General features: G+C 28.7%; 1 protein-coding gene across 1 annotated transcript; it reads right to left on the bottom strand.

The window, feature by feature from the left end:
- Positions 1-3,179: 3,179 nt before the first annotated feature.
- LOC130808195 (uncharacterized) lies at positions 3,180-10,430 on the bottom strand. Its single transcript, XM_057673665.1, has 4 exons — positions 9,667-10,430; positions 7,064-7,299; positions 6,152-6,926; positions 3,180-5,742 (listed from the first exon to the last, which is right to left on the bottom strand). The coding sequence occupies exons 2-4, from the start codon at positions 7,295-7,297 to the stop codon at positions 3,701-3,703; spliced, it is 3,051 nt and encodes a 1,016-aa protein (XP_057529648.1). The 5' UTR covers positions 7,298-7,299; positions 9,667-10,430; the 3' UTR covers positions 3,180-3,700.
- Between the last annotated feature and the right edge of the window lie 16,070 nt (positions 10,431-26,500).

The raw sequence follows: 26,500 nt of genomic DNA, 5'->3' as shown, positions 1-26,500 counted from the left end.
GTGAGCAATCCATTTTAGTCCTAAAAAATTGTCTTACCTTGAGAATGATAAGTTCAATTAAAAATTAAAATTTATAAAAAATACATTAAAATTTAAACCTTTAAAAAAGAAAGAGATGAAAGTCATACCTATAAAATCAAATTTCCTTATATTTATTTATAAATGTTTTGCATTACTTTGAAGAAAAATTCAAAGTTCAATGAAATAAAGTTTAAAATTAACAACCAATCAGAATAGAGACTTGAAAAGCTTATCTTATGATAAGTGTCAAATTACTATCAAGTAGGATCTATTTAAATTATGGAAAATTATTAATGGTACTCTTAAGTTTTTACACTTTATCAATGGTATTTCTAACTTTTTTTTGATTATTAATGGTATTCTCGTATTATTGAGCATTTTACAATATTAACATTTTCTAATTTTTTCCGTCTAAAATCGTCTAAAAACGTTAACTTTTTTCTTTTTCTTTTATTTCTCAATTTAAATCATAAAAAAAAAAAAAAAAAAAAAGTTAACGGTTTTGAACAGAAAAAATTAAAAAAGATTACGGTTGTAAGACGCTCAATAACACGAGGTTATCATTGATGATCGAAAAAACTTAGAGGTACCATTAATAATGTGCAAAAATTTAAAGATACCATGATAATTTCTGTTAAATTAAAAGTAAAAAGATAGATAGATAGATAGATAGATAGATAGAGAGAGAGAGAGGATGATTAACCATACATAGAGGTTCTGGAGCTTATTAGCTAGATCTATTAACAGATATCAAGTAGTGGAATTCAACTCACTAATTAACAAATATATTTCATTTTTCTATGAGTTGTGGGTAGTTTACCCATCAGATCAACTAAGATTTTTTCAAGAATTTGAAAGGCTTATGGGATGATCATTTACGCGTAACTCCGACTTTCATGGTTAATGGGATGATCATTTTATCGCTTTCTTTCTATTAGTTCTTTGTTTTCTTTTCTAGTGGTTCTACTTTTTTTATAGGCCTTTAAGTTATATATCATGTGTAATCACGTCTCTTAATATTCCTCGAGCCGGGGGACTCCTTTGGCAGCGCTCTCCTTTATAGGTATGAGTTGCCACCTCTTTCCCTCCCCAGACTCTGGCCTTAGTTTTCTATAAGCGGAATATACTAGGTAGGATGATGATGATAATAATGATGATGTTCTTTTCAAATAAAATTTTTAAATTTTAATATTTTTGATTAAAATTTTTCATCAAATAGTATATAAGGAAAAAGTAACAAAATGTGATCGTCAAAAATATTAATATTTTCAATTTATTAAGCAATGTAAAATGTAAGAATCTTGAATATCTAATTCTTTTTTAATTAAATAATACTCCCTCCGTTCCTTTTTGATCTTCCACATTACTATAACGGGTAGTTTCAAAAGTTCTTCCACTTTAGAATACTTTCTATTTTTAGAAAGTTTTTATCTTACTTTTACCCCTTAAAATCCCCCTTTTCTTTTAATGTACCCATTTTCTTTTATTTATAATTATTTTCTCTCTCATACTTCCAATACAATCATTACTTCACACTACTATTTAATTAAAATAATACCCACTACAACCTCATACTTCCAATACAATCATTACTTCCCACTATTACATATTAAAATAATACCCACTACCACCAAAGATTCTAATTTTCTTAATTCCCGTGAAATACCCAAAGTGGAAAAACATTTAGGAACGGAGGGAGTAACTATTATCGTAAAAGTAATTAATAATTTTAAATTAAATAATACTTTGATTATTGATTCACTATTATTATCATTTAGCTTTTAAACATGTGTTTTTTTATTACAAAATAGGTTGAGAAAAGGCAAATTTAGGTGAGAATCGATCTCACCTTAAAGGTGAACTTTATTAAAACTGAAAAAATTCAATTCTCGAAGTCAAGTTATAGGTTAGCGTAGCAATTGACGAGTTTCCTTTCTCTTTCCGCTATAGAAATTATTCGATCTGAAAGAGGTAATCTCACAATTAAATAATATTCGTACGATGAACACACAGATTCACATGAGATCCGATGAGAAATAATGGTGACCACCCACATCAATGTTTAGAGTACGCATTTATTAGACACCAAAATCTAAAGGAGGATTAGTTAGTAGGGTCCAAGGCATGAAATCCCACTGCGCAGTGCTGATGCGGAACTGAAGCACATGGCCACATTCAAAATCATGCTTAATGCATTAGACTCAGTCATACGACTATAGCTAATAAAGTCACATTTATTAAGGTTTCCACCCTTTATAAGATTTAAGGGGTTAGATGCACGTAAATAACTATTTTTATTGTTTTTTAATATAGGGAAGGTTTTGAGTATGTTTAAAAAATTCGATCATATAGGGCTCTGAAAAAATAGGAGTCTTAATATTAAATTACGTAGTATATATATTAAGTGTTAAAAGATACAAAATTGTTAGAAAAATATCATAATTTTTAAGACTGCACAGAACCTTTAAAAATTTGTCAATTTTTGATCCGCCCCCGGTTGAACATATGTTACTGATAATAAAGGTATTTTTATTGACCTTTAGTTGTAAACTTCATCTGAAACTTTACATAAATAAGATAAGATATTTAAATAATTTAATAAATCATTTTATTATAATCCATTATAATCCAAAATCAAAGAACTATATTTTAATGAACTTTTTTGAAAAACAATTACAAACTAATGTTTCTTAGAAATTTCGAAAAGATTTAACTTGCAACCGAACGTATTAAAAAGCATTAAAAATTATAAGGAGTTGAGAAAATTTAAGAAACTTTATTATGTTGAAAGCGAAACAAGTATGGTGAGGTGTAACTCAAAACATAGAATTAAAAAAAAATTAGCAAAATACTGAATAATATATAGTAGCTCTTGGGCCTTCTTCTAATCTACGTTACTCGAGCGAGAATGTAATATTAGATGGTGATGAAAAATACTAAAAAAAATCACAATTTCTTTATTATCACCATTCAATACTAACAAGCACGTTTACAATCAAACGTGCCACAAACGTAATCAAAACTTCTCAATTTCTTTCTATATCCAACCAAAATAAATTCAGGTCTAAAAATTTCAACATAATCATCAATTGGCAAATCCTCCATGGAAGTAGTATAAACCCTCTGTAATACATGTTGCAAACATTTAATCATGATTATCATACATCTGAATCTATGGCCTTCTATGATTATCATACATGTTGCAAACCAGAAACCAAAGCTTTGCTTTAAAAATGCTTACATTCAAACACAGTAAAGAGAAAACAAGACAAGAAATCAGAATCTATGGCCTTCTATGATCTATAGTCTATACCCCTATCTGCTTAAATTAAGTTTTATAATACTTTTTGTCATGCAACTGTGTCAAATAAACAGCATAAATCTGCCTAAACATTCCAACACAAGCACACATGACACAGATGCAGAATAAGCTAGGACAAGAAACCCATGCAACATTATTCATCAAACAATACAGGGTTGCAAAAACCGATAGCGATAATTAAGGGGACCCGAATTTTGAGCTACAGAACATGTACAAAGGCAATCCCCTTTTCTCTAAAAAATTAAAAGGAAAAAGGAAACGCTCGGTTCCAAATGCCTTAAAGAACAACTCTATTAGGGTTTTTTTTGTCTCTATAGATTTTCTCAATTCATACAATCGGAGCCTCTCAACAATGAATTAGGTCAAAGGTACTGGAGAAGGTGCAGGGTTACCTGCTGGGTACCTCTGTCTTCGGGGACGCCTAGTTGTTTTTCCCCATCCTGTCAGGCTTCTATCCTCCAAAACCGCTTCCGTATTGTTACTCTGCAGCTGTTGCGGATGCTGTTTCAATGAAAGGGCACATACTGCCGGGCCTGGGCCTGGGCCTGGGGCTGGGGTTACTGCTGCAGCTGCAACCGACCGTCGCCTGCCTCTAGCACATCCATTTCTAGTAGCGTTCCTCCGATTTGGACCAGAATGCCAAGGATGGCCAGTAGCTCTCATTAGGCCTCCAAACATCTGAAGGTCCTCGGTTACTTCGTTCCTAGAAAGCGATGTAAGGCCGGGGAGAATGTCTCTCTGAAAATCCCTTCTTTGTCGTCCTCTACGACCATGCCCTTTTCGTGTTCTAGTTGTAGTTACGACACACGCACCCTTTTCTTCAACAATCGGGACTTCTGGAAAGCTCGGTTGAGGAAAGTACTCCTCTTTACTGCACTCTTTTTGTCTCAAAGTCATCAATTCAAAATCATCCAAACCTTCAGATAACCAATAATCCCCGACATCTTTTCCATTATTAGAACAAGCAATATCAACAAACCAGTGAAGTGGGTCATCCAAGCCAGTTTCCACTTCAACACAAGTTGCTTCCTTGGATTGATTTAAGTTAACAAGTGATGAAATGGCAACAATCGCTGCTGCGGCTGACTTGGCAACTTCGGTTTCTTCATCAACATTATGTTGGGGAACCTCTGTCTCCTTCTCTGGTTCTTTTATTGAAAAATCTTCATCCGCCTCGTTTTCAATTATTATCGGGGCTTCCAAATCTATACCGGTGCCAACCCTTGTGCAGGTTTCTTTTTCGGTAACTTGAACCGAGGTTTCACATGGAATTTCCTCGTCAGTTACACATGAATTGAGGTCAAAAAGATGTCTTGGAGTAGCAGACTCAATTTGAGTTTTCTCTTCTAGAATTACAACATCCTCTTCTGTGAGATCACAAGGTATATTAATATCAAAACCACCTTTTCTCCCACTACTTCCACTTTCCTTGTTTCCTGAACAATTATGAATAATCACAGGGTTTGAAACCTCTTTCGTTGGTGTTGGAGGGTTTTCAAATATAGGTACACCTAGAATTTTTCGGCTGCAATCGGGCAACTTGGCTTTAACATTGACCTCACACGAATTTGTTGCATTCGAGGAACCCCATCGAGAAAGAGCTGATTCCAATGAGTTAAAATCTTTCCTTGAATTCTCTACCTCCTTGGTGCAAGTTCCCTTCCCTCTAAGCCATGGCAAACCAGCTACAGGATTCTCCAACTTACAGTCCTTGTCGAGGACTACAACACGTTGCTGGCTAATATGATCATTGGACAAACCATTCGGAAGTGCTATGTTCAAGTTCATATCTTTCACATCAGTGTAACCTGTAGCCTTGAAATAGTTTATACCGGAACAAGGCCCCTTTCTATCACCGTAATTGCTATTTACATAATCAAAGCCTTTAAATGCAGACGAGGAACCTTCATAAAACCCATTTCTCACGGGCGTTTCAGTCCCTAAAGCTGACGGGCTGCTATTCAGATTCCACTTATTATTGCCTAAAAAGTCATTGCTCTGAGCGGATGATTGCGGACTCTTGCTCAAGGTAGCAGAAGTTAGATAAAGACTATGTTGGACTGGTATAGGCTTCTGGCCCAAAAAACTACCGGGTTTCCCCCAAGAGGAAGCACTTTGATCCCATGATTTACTGAAATCAGAGGGGTGAAAAAATCCAGGTTGATTTGGAAGATGAGAAGCAACTGATCCAGGAACATTGGACAAAGAATAACCCGTGTCAGATTTTTCTATGTTGGCACTAGATTTTGCTTTCCATGAATCTCCTTTGACGTGATCGCTGGCAAGAAAAGCTGGACGTTGAGTGGATTGATCAAGCAGACTATGTACCGGGTGAGATGGTGCAGGCACCTTTTCTGGACTGATACCTTGATAAATGGATCTCGTACTGCCTTTGATTTCTAGAATATAAACACATGAAATTTCTTAATATATTCCTCATATTTCAAACAGGAAACTAAGAGAATGAGCCTATCGAGAATATTAACAGTGGAAAGCATAGTGCAAAAACAAGGACGCAACACATTGTAAAATATACAAAAAAAACCGAACTGAAGTTTTCCGCATAGTATGTAAATCTCGTGTTTTGGGCCGTTTTGAGGGATATGTCCTATTTTTGCCAATATTTAGTGTTTTTAATCACTGCATCACTCTCGTTACCACAACCTTGACCGTTACCACATTTTTGCACTATAGTAAAAATTGTCAATGACACCATTGTTTCCTTTTTATAAGAGATTGATCGTAGCTGTATTAATTGTGCATCAAACGAAGTTAAAGCAAATTTTACAAAATAAATTCCATAATTACCTGATTCCAACGCATAACAAAGCCAGTCTGGACCATTAGCTCTCTTTTCCATGCATTCATATATGCCATTCGTACTGCCATTCTTGAGGTTCTGGGTAACATCCTTAGACAGACTCAAAATTCTAGAAGAAAAATCCCGGTACTGAGCATCAGAGTTACTGCCACCCGGATGTATGAATTCAACGGAGGCGACAGAGGTTGCCTCTTCCAAAATTATAGGCTCGTTCAAATCTGCCAAAGTCCTAGATTTACTAACATGCAACTCAGATTTCGATGCACCCCCCTGAAGCATAAATAGCTTTCCATTTCCGACTACCGGTTTTCTGTTTTTATCCGGGGACGGACTCATACAATCAGAATCATTTACTTCATTGACCTGCGTCACTTCATCTGTGTCAATATACTCATCAGCGGGAAGTTGCAGATAGAGCATTCGTCTTCTATGTTTTGAGGGTCTAGACTCTGACTCCGAGTTCTTCGGGCTATAACATTTCGGAAATGAACTCGGAAGACCTTGTACGTTCTTTCCTTTGGCAGAATACGGTGACGACTGAACAGTATCAGGAGTTGATATTGGTGGTCTACCACAAGCCGAATTTGGCATTGGAAGATTCAGAGTATTCCATCTTTGCATTTCCTCGTAATGCATTTGGGATGGCACGGGGCTTGAAGACGAAGAAGTCTCGTTAGGAATTCGTCTTTTGAATTGTTCTTTCCTCCTAACCTCATCCATCATATCTCTTTGTACTCTATATAGCCGATGCAATTCATAAACCTGAACGAAATAGTTGTCTTAGATATAACAATCTTGATGTAGCAACTTAAGGACTCAAAGAAATCACAATTTCCATTTTTACGAGCATAAGGTTATTAGATCAAGTTCGGATGAGTGAAATATATATGCATACACACCTGATTCTTGAATATGGCTTCATGCTGAAGCATTGTCTGCTTCACGAAATCCTTGTCGTATCCTGGATGTGAATCAGCAACAGTCCTCGGAAGAAAACTATAATAACATTGTCCGTTGGATAAATTGCTCTCACCAAAACACAAAGGCCAACTACCACCATTAGCATCACGATTAAGATCCTTCATTGAGTAATGTGCAGGCAAGCAATTCTCAATCTGCACTTTTGTTCCCATTCCTGCTAATTCAAGACAAAATATGTCAAACGAGAAATATTCGTCAGATTACACTTCTAAAACGCAAAGACTACGTCTAGCAAAAACGGCGTATCATGAAACCAATTAACAGAGGGTAGGATCTTTGTCCAAAATACAGCCTATACAACCACCAGAAAAAACTTCCCTCGCGTCATAAGACACAGCACGTAAACTTGATAAATCAACAAAATATTACACAGATTAACGGCTTGTTACCCAACAGTATATGCAAACTTGCACATGGCAGCATAACTCGACAAGGTAACCTCAATATAGGATTTGATTAAGAACATTGCACGTAAATAGGAGTATTTCTATATAGATTAAAGCATATCATGCATCTTCTCGCTGACACAGATTGCATATCATTTTGGTCCCAAGCTTTCAAGAAACGACAAGAGCTATGGAGCCCTGCTTATATACTTCCATAACGCAACCAATGGCTTGGCTTATCTGGCTTGGCTTAGAAATGGGAATCATGTATTATTATTCCTCAATGCCCAAGTCCATCAAAGAAAGGAACTCTAAGCAGTCCTCCGTTTATAGGGTGTATATTCTACGAGTACAATTCATATTCAGCCATAGGAAGTATAGTTGTCATATATATTCGTCATAAGACTCGTATACCAGTAGGCCAAGATAAGGTTGGGTCGGGTTCGGGTCATATATAAATAGGTCAGATTCCCCTTGACCCAAACCTAATTCGTTTAGGATTCAAATCCAACATCAAACGGAAATTTTTCCTGCTTACTGAGTCTATCTAATACATCCAAACAACAAAGAACATGACACAAATGTACTGAAGTATCCCTACATTTGAACAAAATCAGCCAACTCATATTGTGATTCAAATCATTTTATCAAGACATTGCTATAAATATGTTGCACTACTCGTTCTTCCAGCATCAAACATAAACCAAAGAAACCATACTTAGTTTATTTTAACAAGTTGTTCAACACCATTGTATTTGTAAGAGTTAACAAAATCTATCCTCGAATTCTAGTCCAGCCCCTTATTAGACTCACCGGTGCAATATACATGTTTCGTTACATAGAAATAAATATGGACACTATATACTTAATTAGGATATTTCTATATTTATGGCAATTTACTAACTGATAAAAAAATTACCAAAAAAAGACTCAACTCACAATCATTAAGCTACAAACACGATTATCTTGGAACACGTAAATGCTGTTTCAATTGCATACAAAACACATCAAACACAACGTTCACATTTCCCCATCAAAGCAAAATCGGGTGGTTGTTCCTGAACCCAAATAAAGAACAGCCTGTTGCCATGGATATTTCGAGAATTCCTCATTTCATATACACAAGCATAAGCCATAATTTGACGGCTGCAATCAGGGATGCCAATGGCAATAACCCACACGGGCCTCACGTATTCAATCAGTTATCATTTGTTCTAGTACTGTATTCAAAATGCCAACACCACCCGAATTCCACACAACTCGAACACAATTCCACCCATTTCTGAAGGCGTAATGACAATTTGCCGTAAAACATCATCGGATAACAGAAAATGATAGGAATTAAAATGCAACCTTCAATGAGTTATAAAATCTAGAAATGATGACGAAAACAGCCAAAGCATCATCAAAGAACCAGTCAAAACCCCAGAATTTCAAAACAACAATGCAACAATGCCAAAGATTTAATCCCAAAACGTCGCTCAAGCTAACCTAAATCTACCCTAGTTAACCATTTTCATGGATATAATACTTGTATCTATGCTTTACAAGATAACCCAAGAATGAATCATGAATCACAATCATTAAAATCAACCAAATTGAGATAAATCACACTACCAAAAAATGTCAAGAAGATTACAGAACATAAACCAAAACAATAATCATAACCCAAATTTCCAATAATATCTTATAGACAAAAGCGATTGCAACATATTAATATTATATACTCCTAGGTTTTGATAAAAGAAAATTTCAAAAAAAAGACTGAATTGTCAAAACCCTACAATTCTGACAAGATAAGCAGAAAACTATGAGTTATTATTGACAACAGGATATCAATTAAACAAATAATGAGACAACAGATCCCCAATAGATATAGTACTCAAACCAAATTGAAATTAAATGCAATTTTCAATCTCAAATCCAAGCACATATGAAACAAAATAATTAGGGATTTCCAATACTGAATTACACAAACAGAAAACATCTAAACAATCAAACATAAAATTAGTATAATAGCAAAAAGAAGGAAGAATGAAATAAAGTGTAAAATAGTATCAAATGATCAGAAAAATTCCCAGAAACCCACAAATCTAAAAATTAGCAAATAGTAGAAGAGAATAAAAAGATTTTACCTTTAGACCCACATCCTCCAATCACTCCCTTAAACTCTTAATTTGTTTATTTTCTCTTAAACAAAATTGTTTCTCTCTCTACATACAGTAGGCTTGGGAAGGGATTCAATCATTCAACAACAAGGTTTCTCTCTCTTCATAGATGATAAATAAAAGTCCCCCAAAGTCCCATCATGAAAATTCAGTCTTCAGAGACTGAAAAAGGAATGAACTTTACAAATGAGTTATAAAAAATATAAAATAAAACAAAATAAGATAAAATACCCTTTATATTAATTTGAAAAGGGGAATAAAATTAAATTAAAAATAGAAAGTTGGTGAATTTGTAAAACCATTGAAGAAAGAGCTTAATTAGATCGTCATCATCCAAACAACGAGAAAAAGATGAAGATTTCGATCTGCTGGGCCAGTATCTCAAACTAAGAAGACAGAGAGAGAGAGAAAAAAAAAATTTTTCTTTTTAGAGAGAGACTTAGAGAGATCCCAGATAAGAAATCTTCACACAAACAAACGACCTTCTAAGAACAGTGACATATAATTTGTCAACATCCGGTCTTCTTTTTTATTCTCTGCTTCTTCCTATTTATCTCCTTCTCTCAACTCTCCTTTCTTTAAATTTACTTTTGGGATTTTTTTTTTTTCGAAATTAAAAAATATATACAAGCATTTCTAGATTCTCTCCACCTTCTTTACTTTATTATTGTAATGGTCCGTTTTAAAATACTTAGCTATGTTAGATGAGTAGTAGAATTATTCATGTTTGAAGCTTATCGTATAATTAACTAAAAAAATTAGAAAATTTTATGCGGCACTCTCGTAAAAATTTACTATATATAATAATCAAATTGGTTAATTGTTATATTAAATGAACTAAATAAGAAAAAATTGATTTTATTACATATGGAGTATTATATTTTAACAAAACAAGACATTAAAAAATAATAGATTATTAGTATATACATTTCAGTTCGTCTTGTATGAGACCGTCTAATTATGAGACGGATCCATATAATAGCTCATTTTCTTAATTGATTACTTTAAGATCATAAATAATCGTTTTAAGGTTATAAGTAATCACTCTAAGACTATAAAAAGTAATCATATTAATATCATAACTGATCACTTTGACGTTATAAGTGATCATTTTAAAACAAAAAATATATATTGGGACAACCCAATGGAGATGGTTCACCATGAGACCGTCTCGTTTAAAAATTAGTGTATACATTTAAATATAAAACTCAAAAAATAAGATATCAAAATTTTTTAAGAATATTAGTCAGACAGAGGTAAATCGTGAGTTGTATTTTTAAAATAATATTTGTATATTTTTCATTATCTATTTTTTGTGCTTTAATAGTGGATTATAAATTAATCCATGTCCCAAAAAATTAGTTTCATGTATATATGTTATGCAAATCAAGCAAAGGGAGGGAAAATGGTAATATATATATATATATATATATATATATATATATATATATATATATATATATATATATATATATATATATATATATATTCCCTTTATTCCACTTATTTAGCATTATTTGCAATCTCACTCATTTTGAATTATTTATATTTTTGGACAATGATCAATCACTTTCTTTTTACCTCATCTATCTATACATGCTAAGTCTCTTTTAATTTTTTTACACAATATTTTCTCTTCAATTATTATCCAATATCTACGTTTTTTGCCATTAATTTAATGGGACGGAGCAGTATACTTTAAAGGAAAGTAAAAAAAAAATATGACTATAATTAATTTGCTAACATTATATTGATTATAAATTTTTAAGGTGTAAATTTCAACTTGATAAAGACAATATATAATTATATCATAATTAAAAATCATAATATTTTTAAGGGCTATGTATAAAAATTAGCAAATTCCTATAATAAATGTACATGGACTAATTTCAATGGAATCTTTGAAAAGTTTATTAATAGATCAACAAATTACTCATTAAATTAGCCTTGTAAAATAATTAATCTTTGACAAGTTCACCACAAAATTAAAGTAATAAATTGCTCTTATATTGAAAAAAAAAATTACTCATGATTTATATGGGGAATATAAAAGAATCTTATTAGCATTAATGGTTATATGTAGCCCTTAGGGCTACATATAACATTTGCCATATATATATAGCAAGTATAATGGGACGGAGGAAGTTTAAAATTTTGCTATATTTTTTTTTCCAGTTTTGCTTTAAATAATAATAATAATAATAATAATAATAAATAAATAATTAAATATAAATAAATAAATAAGGATAAAAAAGGTTAAGTCACATAAAATGTGTGACTACAACTCAACGAAGTCGAACAGTATGTTAAAATGTGCTACTCCACCAAGGTTTAGTTGCACATTTCTAGGTGGAATCGCATAAAATGTGAGAAATGTGCGACTGAAAGTGCGATTCAACTTAGGAGCAGTCTCACATTTAGTGCAATTAAGCCTAGGTTGAGTCATATTAGAAAAGTTTCCATGGAATATCCTTTTCAAAAAAAGTTCAGAAATAAAATTGTAAAAAGAATGGCGAATGGCAATACAATAAAAAGATGATGACATATAGTAAATTTTAATATCACATAATTAAAATTAGTTAAATTTATTAATACTAATAAAATTTATATCAAATATGGGTAAATTCAAAATATTAATACGAGTGAATTGGACACTCATCGCTACACATATATAAAACCAACTGTAAATATTACACAATTAAATATTAATTAATTTTTAAAAAATAAGTATGACTTTTATCTAAATTGCAAGGACCTAGATTGCTTATGAAGATCACTAATATGACAGATCTCACCGACTGTGTTGGTGTTACAAGCAGACCTTAAGATTAGTGAGAGCACAAACTAGTATTGTAATAATTCATTAAAGTATTTCAAATATATTTAGATTGAAGATTTATCAAAAATAATAATATTTTAGATTCAAAATTATTAATTACAAAATTGGCATATACTTTTATAATAAATTTATTGTGTTTGGAATATATATATATATATATATGGATCGGTCAAAGTATGTATATATCAATTAACTATAATTCGTGTCTCACTAGTCTTATTAATCCGGCATGCATGCGTTTGCATTATAGATATAATTAATTAGTACTAAGATGATCAATAATAACGTTTAATTTAGTTGGTAAGATGCATTCTTCAAAAAAAAATTATAAAAATTGGTAAGATTCACATGTCAACAATCTTTGAGGTTAGGTTATGGGATCAATCCTTGCTAACTACAATATTCTTAAAAGTAGGTGAGTGCCCTCAAGTGCGGGCGGGTGAGGCCCCTTGGCTCCGCCCATGGTTACAAGCATTTAATTCCAATATCTATAATTACACATCATAAAATATACTTGTATTGTTGTATATACATTTTGACTTATGAGTATGAGTTGACGTTTTTTTTCCCTCTTTAAATCCTACTCATAATTTTCTATGGGTAAGATAAACCGGATATGATGATGTGCATTTTAACTTTAAAAAAGTGAATACTAAAAAACTCTATTTCGTGACCTATCAACAAGATTATACATGTATATATACATTAATTTAAATATAGAGTATCTCTTAAAAACCATTTTTTAATTTTTATTTTTTTAATAGAATATTTTAAAAGATCTTGTTAAAGGATCTTGTTAACAAGGATAAAATCATTAAATCAATTTTAAATAGTAAACAAGAATATATCTTAAACTTTTAATTATATTAGCTAATATAACATAAAAAATTTAGAATTTATCACAAAAATACACGTTAATATAATACTTCCTCCGTTCCTATTTGTTCTTCCTATTTGAGTATTTCACAAAGATTAAGAAAAAGAGAATCTTTGGTGGTAGTGGGTATTATTTTAATTATATAATAGTGGGAAGTAATGATTGTATTGGAAGTATGAGGTTGTAGTGGGTATTATTTTAATTAAATAGTAGTATGAAGTAATGATTGTATTGGAAGTATGAGAGAGAAAATAATTATAAATAAAAGAAAATGGGTACATTAAAAGAAAAGGGGGATTTTAAGGGGTAAAAGTGAGATAAAAACTTTCTAAAAATAGAAAGTATTCTAAAGTGGAAGAACTTTTGAAACTACCCGTTATAGTAATGTGGAAGATCAAAAAGGAACGAAGGAAGTATATTATATTATTTTATCTTTTATTTATTTTCTGATACTCGCTGCCTTCTCTCATTCCTTAGCCTACCAAAAATATACTCTAAACAATATCAATGGAATATATCTTTTTTTTTATGCTATATTAGGTGGCATAATTAATACTTAGATTTGTGTTTATAATAGGTACGGAAATTCATAATTAATTATATGTATTTTGGTCTTATCAAACAAAAAATTATCAATAACATTAATAATATGAATACATTAATACACTTCAAAAAAATTATAAATTTTAAACTATAAAATTTTAAATATTTTAAAAAAATAAACAAGTCAAATTGCACAAAATAAGCGACTTTATATCGCACATTTTAAATACCTTATTATGTTATCTAATATAACGAGTATTAGACTCATAACCTTTTAAATAGCAACACAGGAATTCTCCTAATTTTATCTTTAAATTTTTTTTAAAATATATTAGTAAAACAATGATAGCAAGTAGCAATTGTCAACTAAATTATTAAAAAAATTGTCTTCTAACTCCTTGCAGTGGTGCAACAATACAACAAATTGGACAAATTACAGCTATTGTTCATTAACATTGTTTGTACAATTGTACTAATTTTGGTATATACTCCAATCAATTAAATTTATCAATTCTCTTATATTTCTACCTTTCCTAATTAATTTAATTATATTTTGTCTTTTATTTTTATTACATGTTAGGCTAATGATGAAAATCAAACTTAAAATTTTACCTAAAAAATGATAATTATTAATTAAAAATGATAATTATTCCAATTAAGATATGACCTAAATTCCAATTACATTTTTATTTTGACTAAATTATAAATTGATATAATATCTCTGTCTCAAACAATAATCATATGTTTTTGCCCCAAGGGTAATTAAAGGTTTTTTCACTTATCCTTCTGATAGATAGAGGTTTTATTACCACCGTACCATATAACTCCGTTTATCTTGCATATATGGCTTCTCAAGCTAAAAAATGTTATCGTTGAAATGAGGAGGTGTTAGTAAATATTGTTAAGTTAACAATTTATTCTTATATAGCAAAATTTGATAAAATGAGAGTTTTGTAATTTAAATTTACCTTTTTCAATTTTGTTTATTTTACTATTATTTTTTGTTTTTTTATAATAATTTACAAATCACATTAATTGATTACAAATTTTTGAATTGAAATATACTTCGTTATTATGATAGGAGTAATGTTTGAAAATTTGTTAATTATTATCAAATACCAAAAGCTACTCCCTTCAATCTCTTGACTCTTTTGTTCTTCTAATGGAAATATGAACTAATCAAGAAATTAATAGTCACTTTGTTTCTTTTTATTTGTCTACTTTACATTTTTTCAATTTTATGATAGAAAAATTTAAGTTTAACTTTTGAAGTATACATTCTAGACAAAATATATTCATGTGAGATCTATTTAGATTCGTCTTGTTGCAAAGAATTTTAATATATAATTTGTACAATTTTTTATTATGCGTACAATGAGATATCGAAACTCAAAATTTTCGTTGAAATATATGAAAAAGTAAAGTGTACAAACAAAAAGGTACGGAAGGAATCTTGAATATTAAGATTCCATTGAAAATAATTATTTATTATATTAAGTAATGATTATTGTTATTTAAAATCATAAAAAAGTCAAAGAATTCATAGTAAAAAGAGAAAATTTGTTATAATGAAGAGTTAAAAATGTGAAATATCCTTATTAAAATGCGAATAAATGAAATCATATTATCAATATTAATTTATCTTTATTTGTTGTTTTAATATTATTTTACTTTTGAATTTCAAAATCTAAGCATAATGGTAAGAATATTGACAGGCAGAACAGAAATATTGAATTTGTATCCCTATTCAGATAAATAAATAAATAAATAAATCTTATCATTAATTAATGCAGCTTATTTACAAGTGTGAATTCCTGATCCACTTATTAAAAGTTAAAACCCACATCCAAAAATTTAAATAAAAAAAATGAAAGTATAAGTGGCTTTGATTTTTTCTATTTTAAGCTGAAGTACTTCTATTTAATTGGCTAACTCAATAGGAAGACAAAAACTGGGTCCCACCAAGATCAGATGAGGTAGTATTTTAAAGTGGTTTTAAAATTTCTTTTTCTGGGTTGGTTGGTTTAACAAATTGTTTTTTTAATCTGAACCGAGCAAATTGACCGTTTGATGCAAATTTATTTACAATTTATTTTGGTTCTTTTTATTTATTTTGTATTATTTTTATTTTTGAATAATGGTTCACCACTTTTTTTCAATCAAATTTATTTATTTTAATTTTTTTCTAATCTCATTTATAAAATTCATTCTCTATCTTTATTTATTATCACTTAGTAATATCCATCATATCATATACTTCATACTCTAATTAAACAACCATCTTGCCATATGGAAGTTAGAGAATTAGAGCCGTAAATGAATAAATGCACCACGGCCTCTTTATAATTCATTTCAAAAAATTTTAAAACTTTCCTAGCAAGCTAAATTACTCATGATTAATTATTAAGAACCATAATATTAAACACATTTTACAAGATACAAACGAGTAGTCGAGTACATTTGGTGCTTTATCCTTTTCCAAATCAATTTCATTCTTCATTTTCACAAGTCTAACAAGATTTAAATTATAATGCAACAACCACTTTGCCACCTGTTGCCTCTACGATGGGAGTTGAGAAGCTCTAATAATTGTCACATGTTAGCTTAATATGAATCCTTGATTATTTAGTAGTTGTTTAAGCTTTGTCAAAAAATAAATTGATTATTATTTCTAAATTTTACTTTTATTTGTTTGCCCATGAAAAACCATGTGATCCTTGATTATTTAAAATCTAATATTTTATATAATAATTTAATTTTAATAGTTTAGTAGTGATTCAAACCTAAGAAAAATCATTCTCAAAATTAGCTTCCATACTAAAGAAATTTTCTATCTATATAGAATATAAATTCTACTTAGAATCACGTTAGAAATACTATGAATAACATTAATTATAGGAAAACATAAATTATATATTTTTTGAAAAGATAAAAGCTTGATTCAAATCAAAATAAAATGCTCTCACCATTAGAAATATTGAATTTGTGTAAAAAATAAAATAAAATATTTAAATATTAAGTAGAAACGTCAAATAATGAAAAAGTTTAATTCAAGAAAAAAATATTTAATTTTTTTAAGTCAACGAAATGATTTAATATCAATCAAATATATTATATTTTTATCATGAAATAAGGCCATAGTTCATTAATTATCAAAAAATTAATAATTATACTAAGAAAATTCATCAAAATAGTTAAATTATTATATATATAAGAAGTTGAAAAAATCTCATGCATTATACGAACATTACACTAGTTTTTTTTTTTATTATTATTAAAAATCTAACATTTACTCTTTGTTTTAAATCTATCCGAACAGAAAGAGTTTTTTATAAGTGATGATAATACAAAGTTAGAATAAATATATTTTTTTACAAATATGATATGAGGTTTAGTTATTGCTCTTTCCTTATTTTCTCAATATTTGTACTATAAAAAGTGGTGATGAAGAATTGAAGATAGAGTTGTGTAAAGATAATATAATTGCTACGTACTCCTATTGGATATTGTTATATTTTTTTTTATGTGCAAGAGATTTCGGGGAATATACAACTATGTAATAAAATAATTGGACTTGATGGAAAATATATCACTAAGTTTTTCATTCTTCTGAAAAAATAAAATCATTAGTTGACTCAATTGGAAGCTTGGAGCATGTATCAATTTACTTTAATTATGTCTTGAGTTTGATAGGTGTTGTCCCCTTTCTTCTTTAGCCTATCATGTACTCAAAAAATATACATCTACATACTAACTTAACTTCGTACAAACGCATAAAATAAATCAATTACTATTATTAACTTTGTGTAAATGAACCAACTCGATATCATATATAAATATATAATAATCATGGAAAAATTTTTATATTTATCATCAAAAATATCTTACTTGATATTAATGGAAAAATATTTCCTAATTTTATTTGCCTTTTTTCCGTGTTATAATTTTTGGTTGTTCATTTTAGAAAATTTGAATTTAGGAGAGAGAAATTAAATAAGTGTTTTGAGGTAAATATTAAAGATAAATTAAATTTATTTTGTTAGATTCTTCTTAATGATCAATTTTTTATTATTCATTTTCTCTAATTTTTTGTGATGCAGATTTAGAGATATAGAGGTTTAAAATTTAATATGAAAACCATGAAAAAAATAAAGTGAACAAACAAAAAGAAACTGGAGAAATAATAAATTTGTACTTTGTTGACAAAATCAAATTAAAAATATGACATAAATACCTAAAATTTAGTTAAAGTAAAATTAACACTTTAAAATAGTTAATTCCTCTATGGAAATTTCATAATGTTCTTCTTATTTGAAATAATTATATTTTAAGAATATATAGAATTTAATGAAATTATTTTACGAGTACGTAAATCAATAAATAATAACTTACATTTTAATTTCAAATGTGATTTATTTTGATTGTATATAAAGAACATTTTATGTATCGAATAATTTTAATGACATTATCGTACTTTAGCTTTAATCTATAAATTCTTAGTTTTTTATATTATTTTATTTATTTGTGATTCTTCTTCCGCTCTAAAATACTTGTTGTCGTATGATTAATAGTTCTTATCAAATTTCAAGTTTAATTATTTTATATATAGCGGCAAATCATACATATTAATAAAAATATTAGATTATGACAAATGTCAACTTTCACAAGCTTCGACAAATGTAATTATTTTAGTGGTTGATTGTTGATTATTTGGCAATAATACTTGATTAATTTATTTTTTTAAAAATTGGAGCTATTTTAGGTATAATTATTATATGAAGGAGTAAATTATAGCAATTCTATACACATATCTAAAATTTAATATGTTTAATCAAATGAAAAGGTGATGTATTTGATAAATTATTTTATAATTACATGAGTAATTAATCTTTTTTAAAAAGTAATTTAATTACGATAATATAATATTTATACTAATAAATTTGTGCATTGCACGAGTTTTTATACTAGTTTGTTAGAAAAAGTATGTCAAATGTATATTGTTGGAATCTAATTGCATAATTTCGTAATATTAACTTTTAACTTTTTTGATTATGAATAATTCAAGATATAATAAATCAAAATATTATATTAGATTGCGTAAAAAGTAAAATGTAACAAGTATAATGGAACGAATGAAGTAATATTTAATGTGTACTTCATTACTCCCTTTTATTTTAATCAAATGTCCCATTAAATTTTGCACACTTGCCTATATAACATTTCAATCCTAAATATCTATAATTATACTTAAATTCAAGAAATTAATATTAATAAAATTTACATTAAGATAGATCAAATAAAATCTCGCTTGAATATGTATTAAATTATAAATAAACTGAGATCAAAATACAAACTAATAATAATAATTGATAAGTAACGTTAAAAATCAAATGAAACAGTGGATCTTAATAGAAAAGTGTATTTTTCTTAATTTTTTCCAAAGTTCTAAAAGAAAGATAAAAAACAACACATGGAGTAAAATCAAAGGATTAGACAGAGGAGAATAAGTTTGCTCTTCTATCTTGTATTCTTGTTTAAAGAATTAGTGTAGTTTTTTAGTTATTCTATTAAATTTGCTTAATTTCTATTTTCAACCACTACATATATATATATTTTTTTAATTTGTATACACTTATTTTATTTGTGTTTTCATTTTATTCGCACAATTCTCTCATTTTTTATATACTTCTATCTTTTACTATTTTTATTCACTTTTCTTTATCATCAATTTATTACTATATTTGTACTTAAAATATTTAATTTGAATGTTTGTTTTAAGCATGATTTGTGTGAGGATTGTACTTTGATATAGCCGAATATTTGAAAAGCTTCCACGTGGTACACTTTTCAAATCATCAAAGCCACACATTTGTAGGGACTTGAATTCACTTCAAATATCAATATCAATATCAAATAGACACTAATCAATGATATGTCACATTTCTCATCTCAACATGTGTGACGAATCCCCTTTTGTTAATAAAAATGCGTGATATACTATACTTTTACTCAATACTTCTATTTTATTGATTTCTAAGTAATATCATTAAAATCAATAATTATTATTTTAATAATTATAAAAACTAAAACAGTATAATTGTAAGGAATTAGTCTTTTTTCAGCTATAATATCAATTCATTGTTTCATAAACTTCGCTATTTACAATTTTCTATTCCTATGTTAGAATTTGGTATTAACGAATTTAGCATAAATATTTAAAAATAATTTGGTTGTCCGAGAATACAATAAAAATTAGGTTGCAAGAATCGTATTAAAAAAGACATGAAATTTGTGGATAATTTTTTTAATAGTAGTGAGAATTGGAGAGTGAAGACAGGGCCGGTCCTAGATATTTTAGGGTCTGGGGAAACATTACAATAAGACCTTTTGTCTTTTTTCTTTGCAATTTATCATCTATATGGTCTCTTCTACAATCATTAATTTTACTTTTTTTGACATAGGGCCCTGAGCGACAGCCCCTGTTGCCCACCCTTAGTGAGAACAATTTTACAAAATAAAATGTAAAAATTAATTAGGGTAAACAAAATTAAAAAATTTAGCAAACTCAATAAACAAGAGTTCATATAGTTCTTTTTGATTTTTCATGAATAAACATGATTAAAATTTTTAAAAATGTGGTTGAATGAATCTATATAGAACGAATAAATATTGTATATGTAAGATTAGATGACGAGGAGAGAAAATAATAATCCATATAATTATATGTATATTGGTTTGGACATCTATTTTTATTAAATATATAAATCTAGTTAGAAAAGAACTACATTAAGTAAAAAGAAGAATCTAAAATAATTAAAGGATGTGAAAATGAGAATTTTTGATGCTAAAACTTGTTCTCATAATTATTGAAGACATAATCTCTTTAACCAAGTTGAGTTATATTTAATGCATGATTTTAAGATTTTTTTTAAAATTCCAGTTGGTAAAATAGATCACTCTTATATATTTTCATCATTGTTAGTTTTACTTTTCACTTTCTTTTAGTTTTAGTTTATTTTGTTAATTACAAGCATTAGTGTTCCTGTTTGTTTTTTAGGACAATTGATCAATAACTTAATCCCCCGATCCGTAGTTAATCAAAGATTAAGTGTTGGTGGAAGCCTATCTTTGCTATCTTGCCAAGCTATGCAGTAAGATCGTTTGAGAAGATAAATGTTCCTGTAAAATGCAACAAAGGATTAGCAGGGCCCAAAATGTTTTTCAGGGATCCACTCCGACGCCCAAGTCCGTAACAGTCTGAGAAAGATTGCCTAATAGGTCTTTCCAGGAGCACTGTGGCTACAAGGTGAATTATTACTTAAGGCTTATTTTGACGTGAGGTCTTTTGTGATTAATATCAAGCAAATGTACCTTTTGATTATTTATGATAATAATGATTTCTCTTTAAGATTTATGATTGTGCAATTATAATGCTTCTCTGAAAATCAATGTAGGTCCTTGAAAATCAGATGTAATAACTCCTTCGCAATAAATTACTTAGAGTTCTTCGTTTCTTTCTTAATAGTAGTTGTTAATTCCAAAATAAAAATTACCTCATTTATGAGCTCCTTGATGTGTATTTATAATCTATCTTTGTGCGTGTAAAACATTCCTTTATTATTTCGACAATCTCCAAAATTTCCTTAAATGCAACTGTAATTGTCTTAAACATGTCAAGTTTCTCTTTACTTTGGTGATTTTTCCTTTATTTTTTTCATGGTTCTTTTTCCTTCTTCTATCAATACGTGTCCCATTAGTTTATAATGATCTCTTATAATTGACAAGTGTTTTCCAACCGCACGGACCTTCTCATGCACTAATACTACAATGTGCGTTCAATGCCTTTTCAATCCTTCTAAATGAATGTTGTCAGATCACTAGTTAATCTTAATAATCCTATTCAAATTAGCACTAATTTAATCTTTCCAAACAATTTTATACCATAATTACTTGTAACAAATATTTTACATATACAATTAGTAGTGCTAAGCATAATCGAGACAACCTGAATTTTTTTTAGTTCTTTTGTTTTTTTCACTTAAAATGGTGGTAGGTTAAAATCGATCCCGTAAAGCCTTGAATGAAAGCCCATCTTAAATGATTCATCTCGATTCCTTTATGATTTTGTATTTTGTTTCTTTTTCAATTGGGTTTGAAAAAATGTCAATCTTAAATGATTTTTCCTTCTCTTTTAATTTGTATTGATGATTTTTAATAGTTATTTTTTCCTCTTAAAAAAAATTGAATTTAGTAACAAAGTGAAAAATACTACTCCATAATGAATTAAAACATTAAATTGGATTTGATTCTAAGGTAGGTCTAATAAAGTTTGAACAATATTCGTTTATTTTAGTCATTCTACATATTATTTTGATTTCAAATATTCTTAGTTATACAAAACTAGATATTTTTTATTTAATATTATAAAGTATTTACTATTACCAAGTGTGTTATACGATTAATTAAATAATATTTTATTCAATTACCATATTTATTATACATGTGACGATTACATAACAAAATTAATGAATAAATGCTTTTTCTGGTCCTATTTAAATACAAAATCAGAATTTTCACGCCACTCAATATAACATCCAAATTATTAAAATTTTTACAGACATATAAATTATAAAAGTTGATACATGAAAACTATATTATGACAGTGATAAATAAACAAGATTCTATTTGACTATATATTTTCTTACAAATTTGTGAAAATAATTAAAGTAAAATTAACCAAAAAATAGTCTAAAAAGTATAAGTATTGTGGCATTTAATTTGAATCGGTGGAACCGTTAGTTACTATACAAACATACAAATTACAAATACATAAAAATAGTGAGTTTTGACGAGGGATTAATCTCGATCAAGTGACTTATTGTGAATCTGCAAGCAGATAACTAAACCTAAAAGTAATGAGAGTTTAATCTTATCTCAGTTAGAGTATATATCATCTTTTATAAGGTTTTAAATATCTTATCACTCTTAATTTGTATTTTATTTTTAATTTATAAGTTAAAATATAGTCATGTAGGATCTTGTTTGATTTGTCTCAATACAAGGATTATTAATATAATTTTTTACAATTTTTTAATAAAAAATAATTAGAGATATTAAGGGTTAAAATATTATCTCGATAAATGTGAAAACTATATAGGATTAATGGGTTTGAGTATGAGATAACAATAAAATACTTCATAAATATTACTTCCATCCGTTTTCATATATTGTTCTCAAATAGAATTTATGAATTTTAGTGTCAAACTTTAACTATGATTTCTCATCGATTTATACGGAAAATATATTCAAGAGGGCTTTTGATAGATTCGTCTCAATATATATTTTCTAAATATAAATATTTTAAAATTTTTAAAAACTCACTATTAAAATTATTTAACTTTTAAATTTATATTAAAATCTACGCAAAAAGTAAACCACAAGAATAAATGAAAAAAAAAATTTACTCCTTGGTCTTTATTTCTTGCAAAGATTTTAACATTTTTTTATAATAATCAGAATGGTAATAGAATAACGGCTTGTGGTAAGAGAATATGACAGATAGTACCCCCACGATAGCTAATGCCTAATAAGCGTAGACAAATATGCTTTAGAAATTGGGCAAACAGCCAAACATGACATGTACTCATCTTCTTATTAAAATTGATTCAAGGAGAAAGTGAGAATTTTTTGTAAAAAAACTAATTAATGGTAATAAATAGAAAGAATACATTGTATAGATAAAAATAAAAGAAAATTAAAATTTATAGATAACATCAAAAAAATGGTGAATTATTGTCTAAAAATAAATATAATGCAAATTAAATAAAACGCATCAAAATAACAAATAATGTAAATTGAATGAGATGGATGGAGTAGCAAAAACAAGGACGTAGTGTTTGGGATTTAATTTTAACTTAAACTGAAAAATAAAAGTTGAATGGATATCAAATCTCATCAAAATTTCTCAAAATGGTAATGGAAACTAGCCATTTAAGTTTGTAAAATTTTGTAGATGTGATTGAATCTCATCTACATTTAATTTTATGTAACTATTTATGCACCAAAAATAATGTTTATCAAAATATACTTCTATTATATGATTCAAATAGAGTTGGACCAAGATTTGATACAGAACAAAAAGAAAACCTCTGAGCTTTAAGGGTGCAGAGTCTAGAGACATGGATACATATAGCTGAATATAGAGTAAATCGGACCATGCCTGTCATTAAATAGCTCAGTTTAGATTTAAGGTTCGCTTGAATTGAGTGTAAATATTTAAGGGATAAATAAAAATTAAAGTAGAAAAATAAATTTAGTTAAAAAATTAACGAAATTTGATTGTCAGAGAGGTGGGAGAATTGATTAGAATGTAATGAAAATGGATAAAATAACAATGTTTTTAAATAATACCTGATTCATTAATAAAGAGCCATACGACATCTATATGAGAGATAAAAATTAGCAAGTACATAACAATTTTAACCAAATATAATTCAAAATTAACAAAACTACGGTCCTCGTGTATAAGATCTGACAATTCTAAATATCCTCTTCCACATCGCTGTTTAGATACAACCTTCTACAATGGGGTCTTTCGATCTGTTGTAGTTTTGAGATAGAATTGAATTTAATATAGTTGATGGTAATTGCAACTTTAGTGTCTGCAGCATCATCGCATTAATCTTTACCAACAAATCAACTAGAGACCAAAATTCATAACCGTACCCCAAACTCTCAGAGGAGAGATCAAAATCCAATATATGGGTAGAATCAATCCAATGAATGGGTAAAACAATTCTTCTGTAAGTAGAGGACAAATATTTATTCTAATCATATTTAAAAAGCTTAAAATGGAGAAATTAGGGGCTTACCATCAACCAAAAGGTTGATGATAGCCCCAAACCAACTATAGAGATTAGGGTTTTTTTAGAGAGAGAACAGAGAAAACGAAAGGGAAGCTGGATAAAATAACAATTAGTTCTTTCATTTTAGGTATAAATTTACCCTAGAAGAGGGTAGGGAATACATTCCTCCAAATGAGAGAAATCATCATCCTTTTTTATTCATCTTTTTAGTTTAATATCATTCTACCTCTTTCACAATCATTTCAATTACTTCATTTGCACCTCTACTTACCTTTATTCTATTAGTTTGATTTTTTTTCTACTCGTAAATATTTACACCCAATTCAAGCGAGCCTTTAATAAGAAGTAAATCAGGAAGCGAGTCTTTCAAAGGGGAAGTACAGTTACAATTCTCATTGTGTTTTTTGTTATTTGTGAGTGAAGCAAGGAAAATTACACATCAATTTCACCAAGATCAAGGGTGTAAACCTTGATTGAGAGTGTGAGGAAGAGCTTATAGGTGAGTGAAGCCAAGGCGTTTCTATACACAACAAAGAATACACCACGTATCACTGACAAGTAAAACTTTTCATAGTCATATCCACCTATTATCCACTAAAATCATATTTGTACCCACCCGACTAAGACTAATGTGGTCCAAAACAAGTATACTTTTACCACCTACCATCCTTAATGATTCCAATTAAATTCAATGTTAAAAAAATTTTTCATTCTTATCCCTCTCCTTTAATTGTAAAATCTAATTTCCAAAGCACCTAATATCTTTATTATTACTACTAACAATCAATAATTACAAAATATTAGAACATTTCATCTTTTTGGTAATCTCTTTAATTCCTTCCCATATTTCAAATGAGAAGCACGAACAAAAATGGAAGAGAGTAATTTATTTGACGATGGTTTATATGTTTATTGACAAAAAATCTTGAAGGAGTACTTATTAATAATATTATTATTATTACTATTATTATTATTAGTATTGTTAGTAGTAGTACATGATAAATCAAATAATCAATCAAAATTAAAATAGATGAAGTGACATAGGTCTAAATTAAATTTAAGATCTTTAATAGATAAAGTTTAATTAGATTTAGTTTCTAGAAAAGGAGGAAAATGGTAGAATAAAAGGAGAATATGGTAATTTGAGGAGAATGAAAAATAGAAGTGGTAGAAAGTAGAAAGCTATGATCCGCACAAGACGTCAAAATGGCAAAGAAGAAGTATAGCCTCGCGAATCAGAAACCTTTAAAGAAATGGGACAAATGGCACATAAATTTACATGAAATTAACAAAAATACCCTTCTCCTATGAGGCAGGCCTACTTGTTTATTTAGGATCACTCTCATTCTTCATCATTTATTAGTCTCAACTTCTCTCTTATCGCTCTTCCACGTGTCTCTTTTCATCATCATAGGAACAACTCATTACTCATTAATAAACTATATACACAATCTAATCTATCTACCTTTGTTTTTGTTCCCCCCCTCTTCTTTCCTTTGTTCTTCAGTTACTCTTCTCTCTCCATAATGCACATAAATTTAAGAAATATTTTATTTTTAGAAAATACTTGTATTTCTAGAAAATACTTGCTACATTGCAATATTTATCGTATAAATTTATTTAATACATTACGAAATACTTGACAATATATGTGGCAGCCACACCAACAAATAACCC

The sequence above is a fragment of the Amaranthus tricolor genome, chromosome 3, assembly GCF_026212465.1.
Source record: "Amaranthus tricolor cultivar Red isolate AtriRed21 chromosome 3, ASM2621246v1, whole genome shotgun sequence".
Taxonomy (NCBI): domain Eukaryota; kingdom Viridiplantae; phylum Streptophyta; class Magnoliopsida; order Caryophyllales; family Amaranthaceae; genus Amaranthus; species Amaranthus tricolor.
This window is presented reverse-complemented; position numbering and strand designations above follow the sequence as displayed.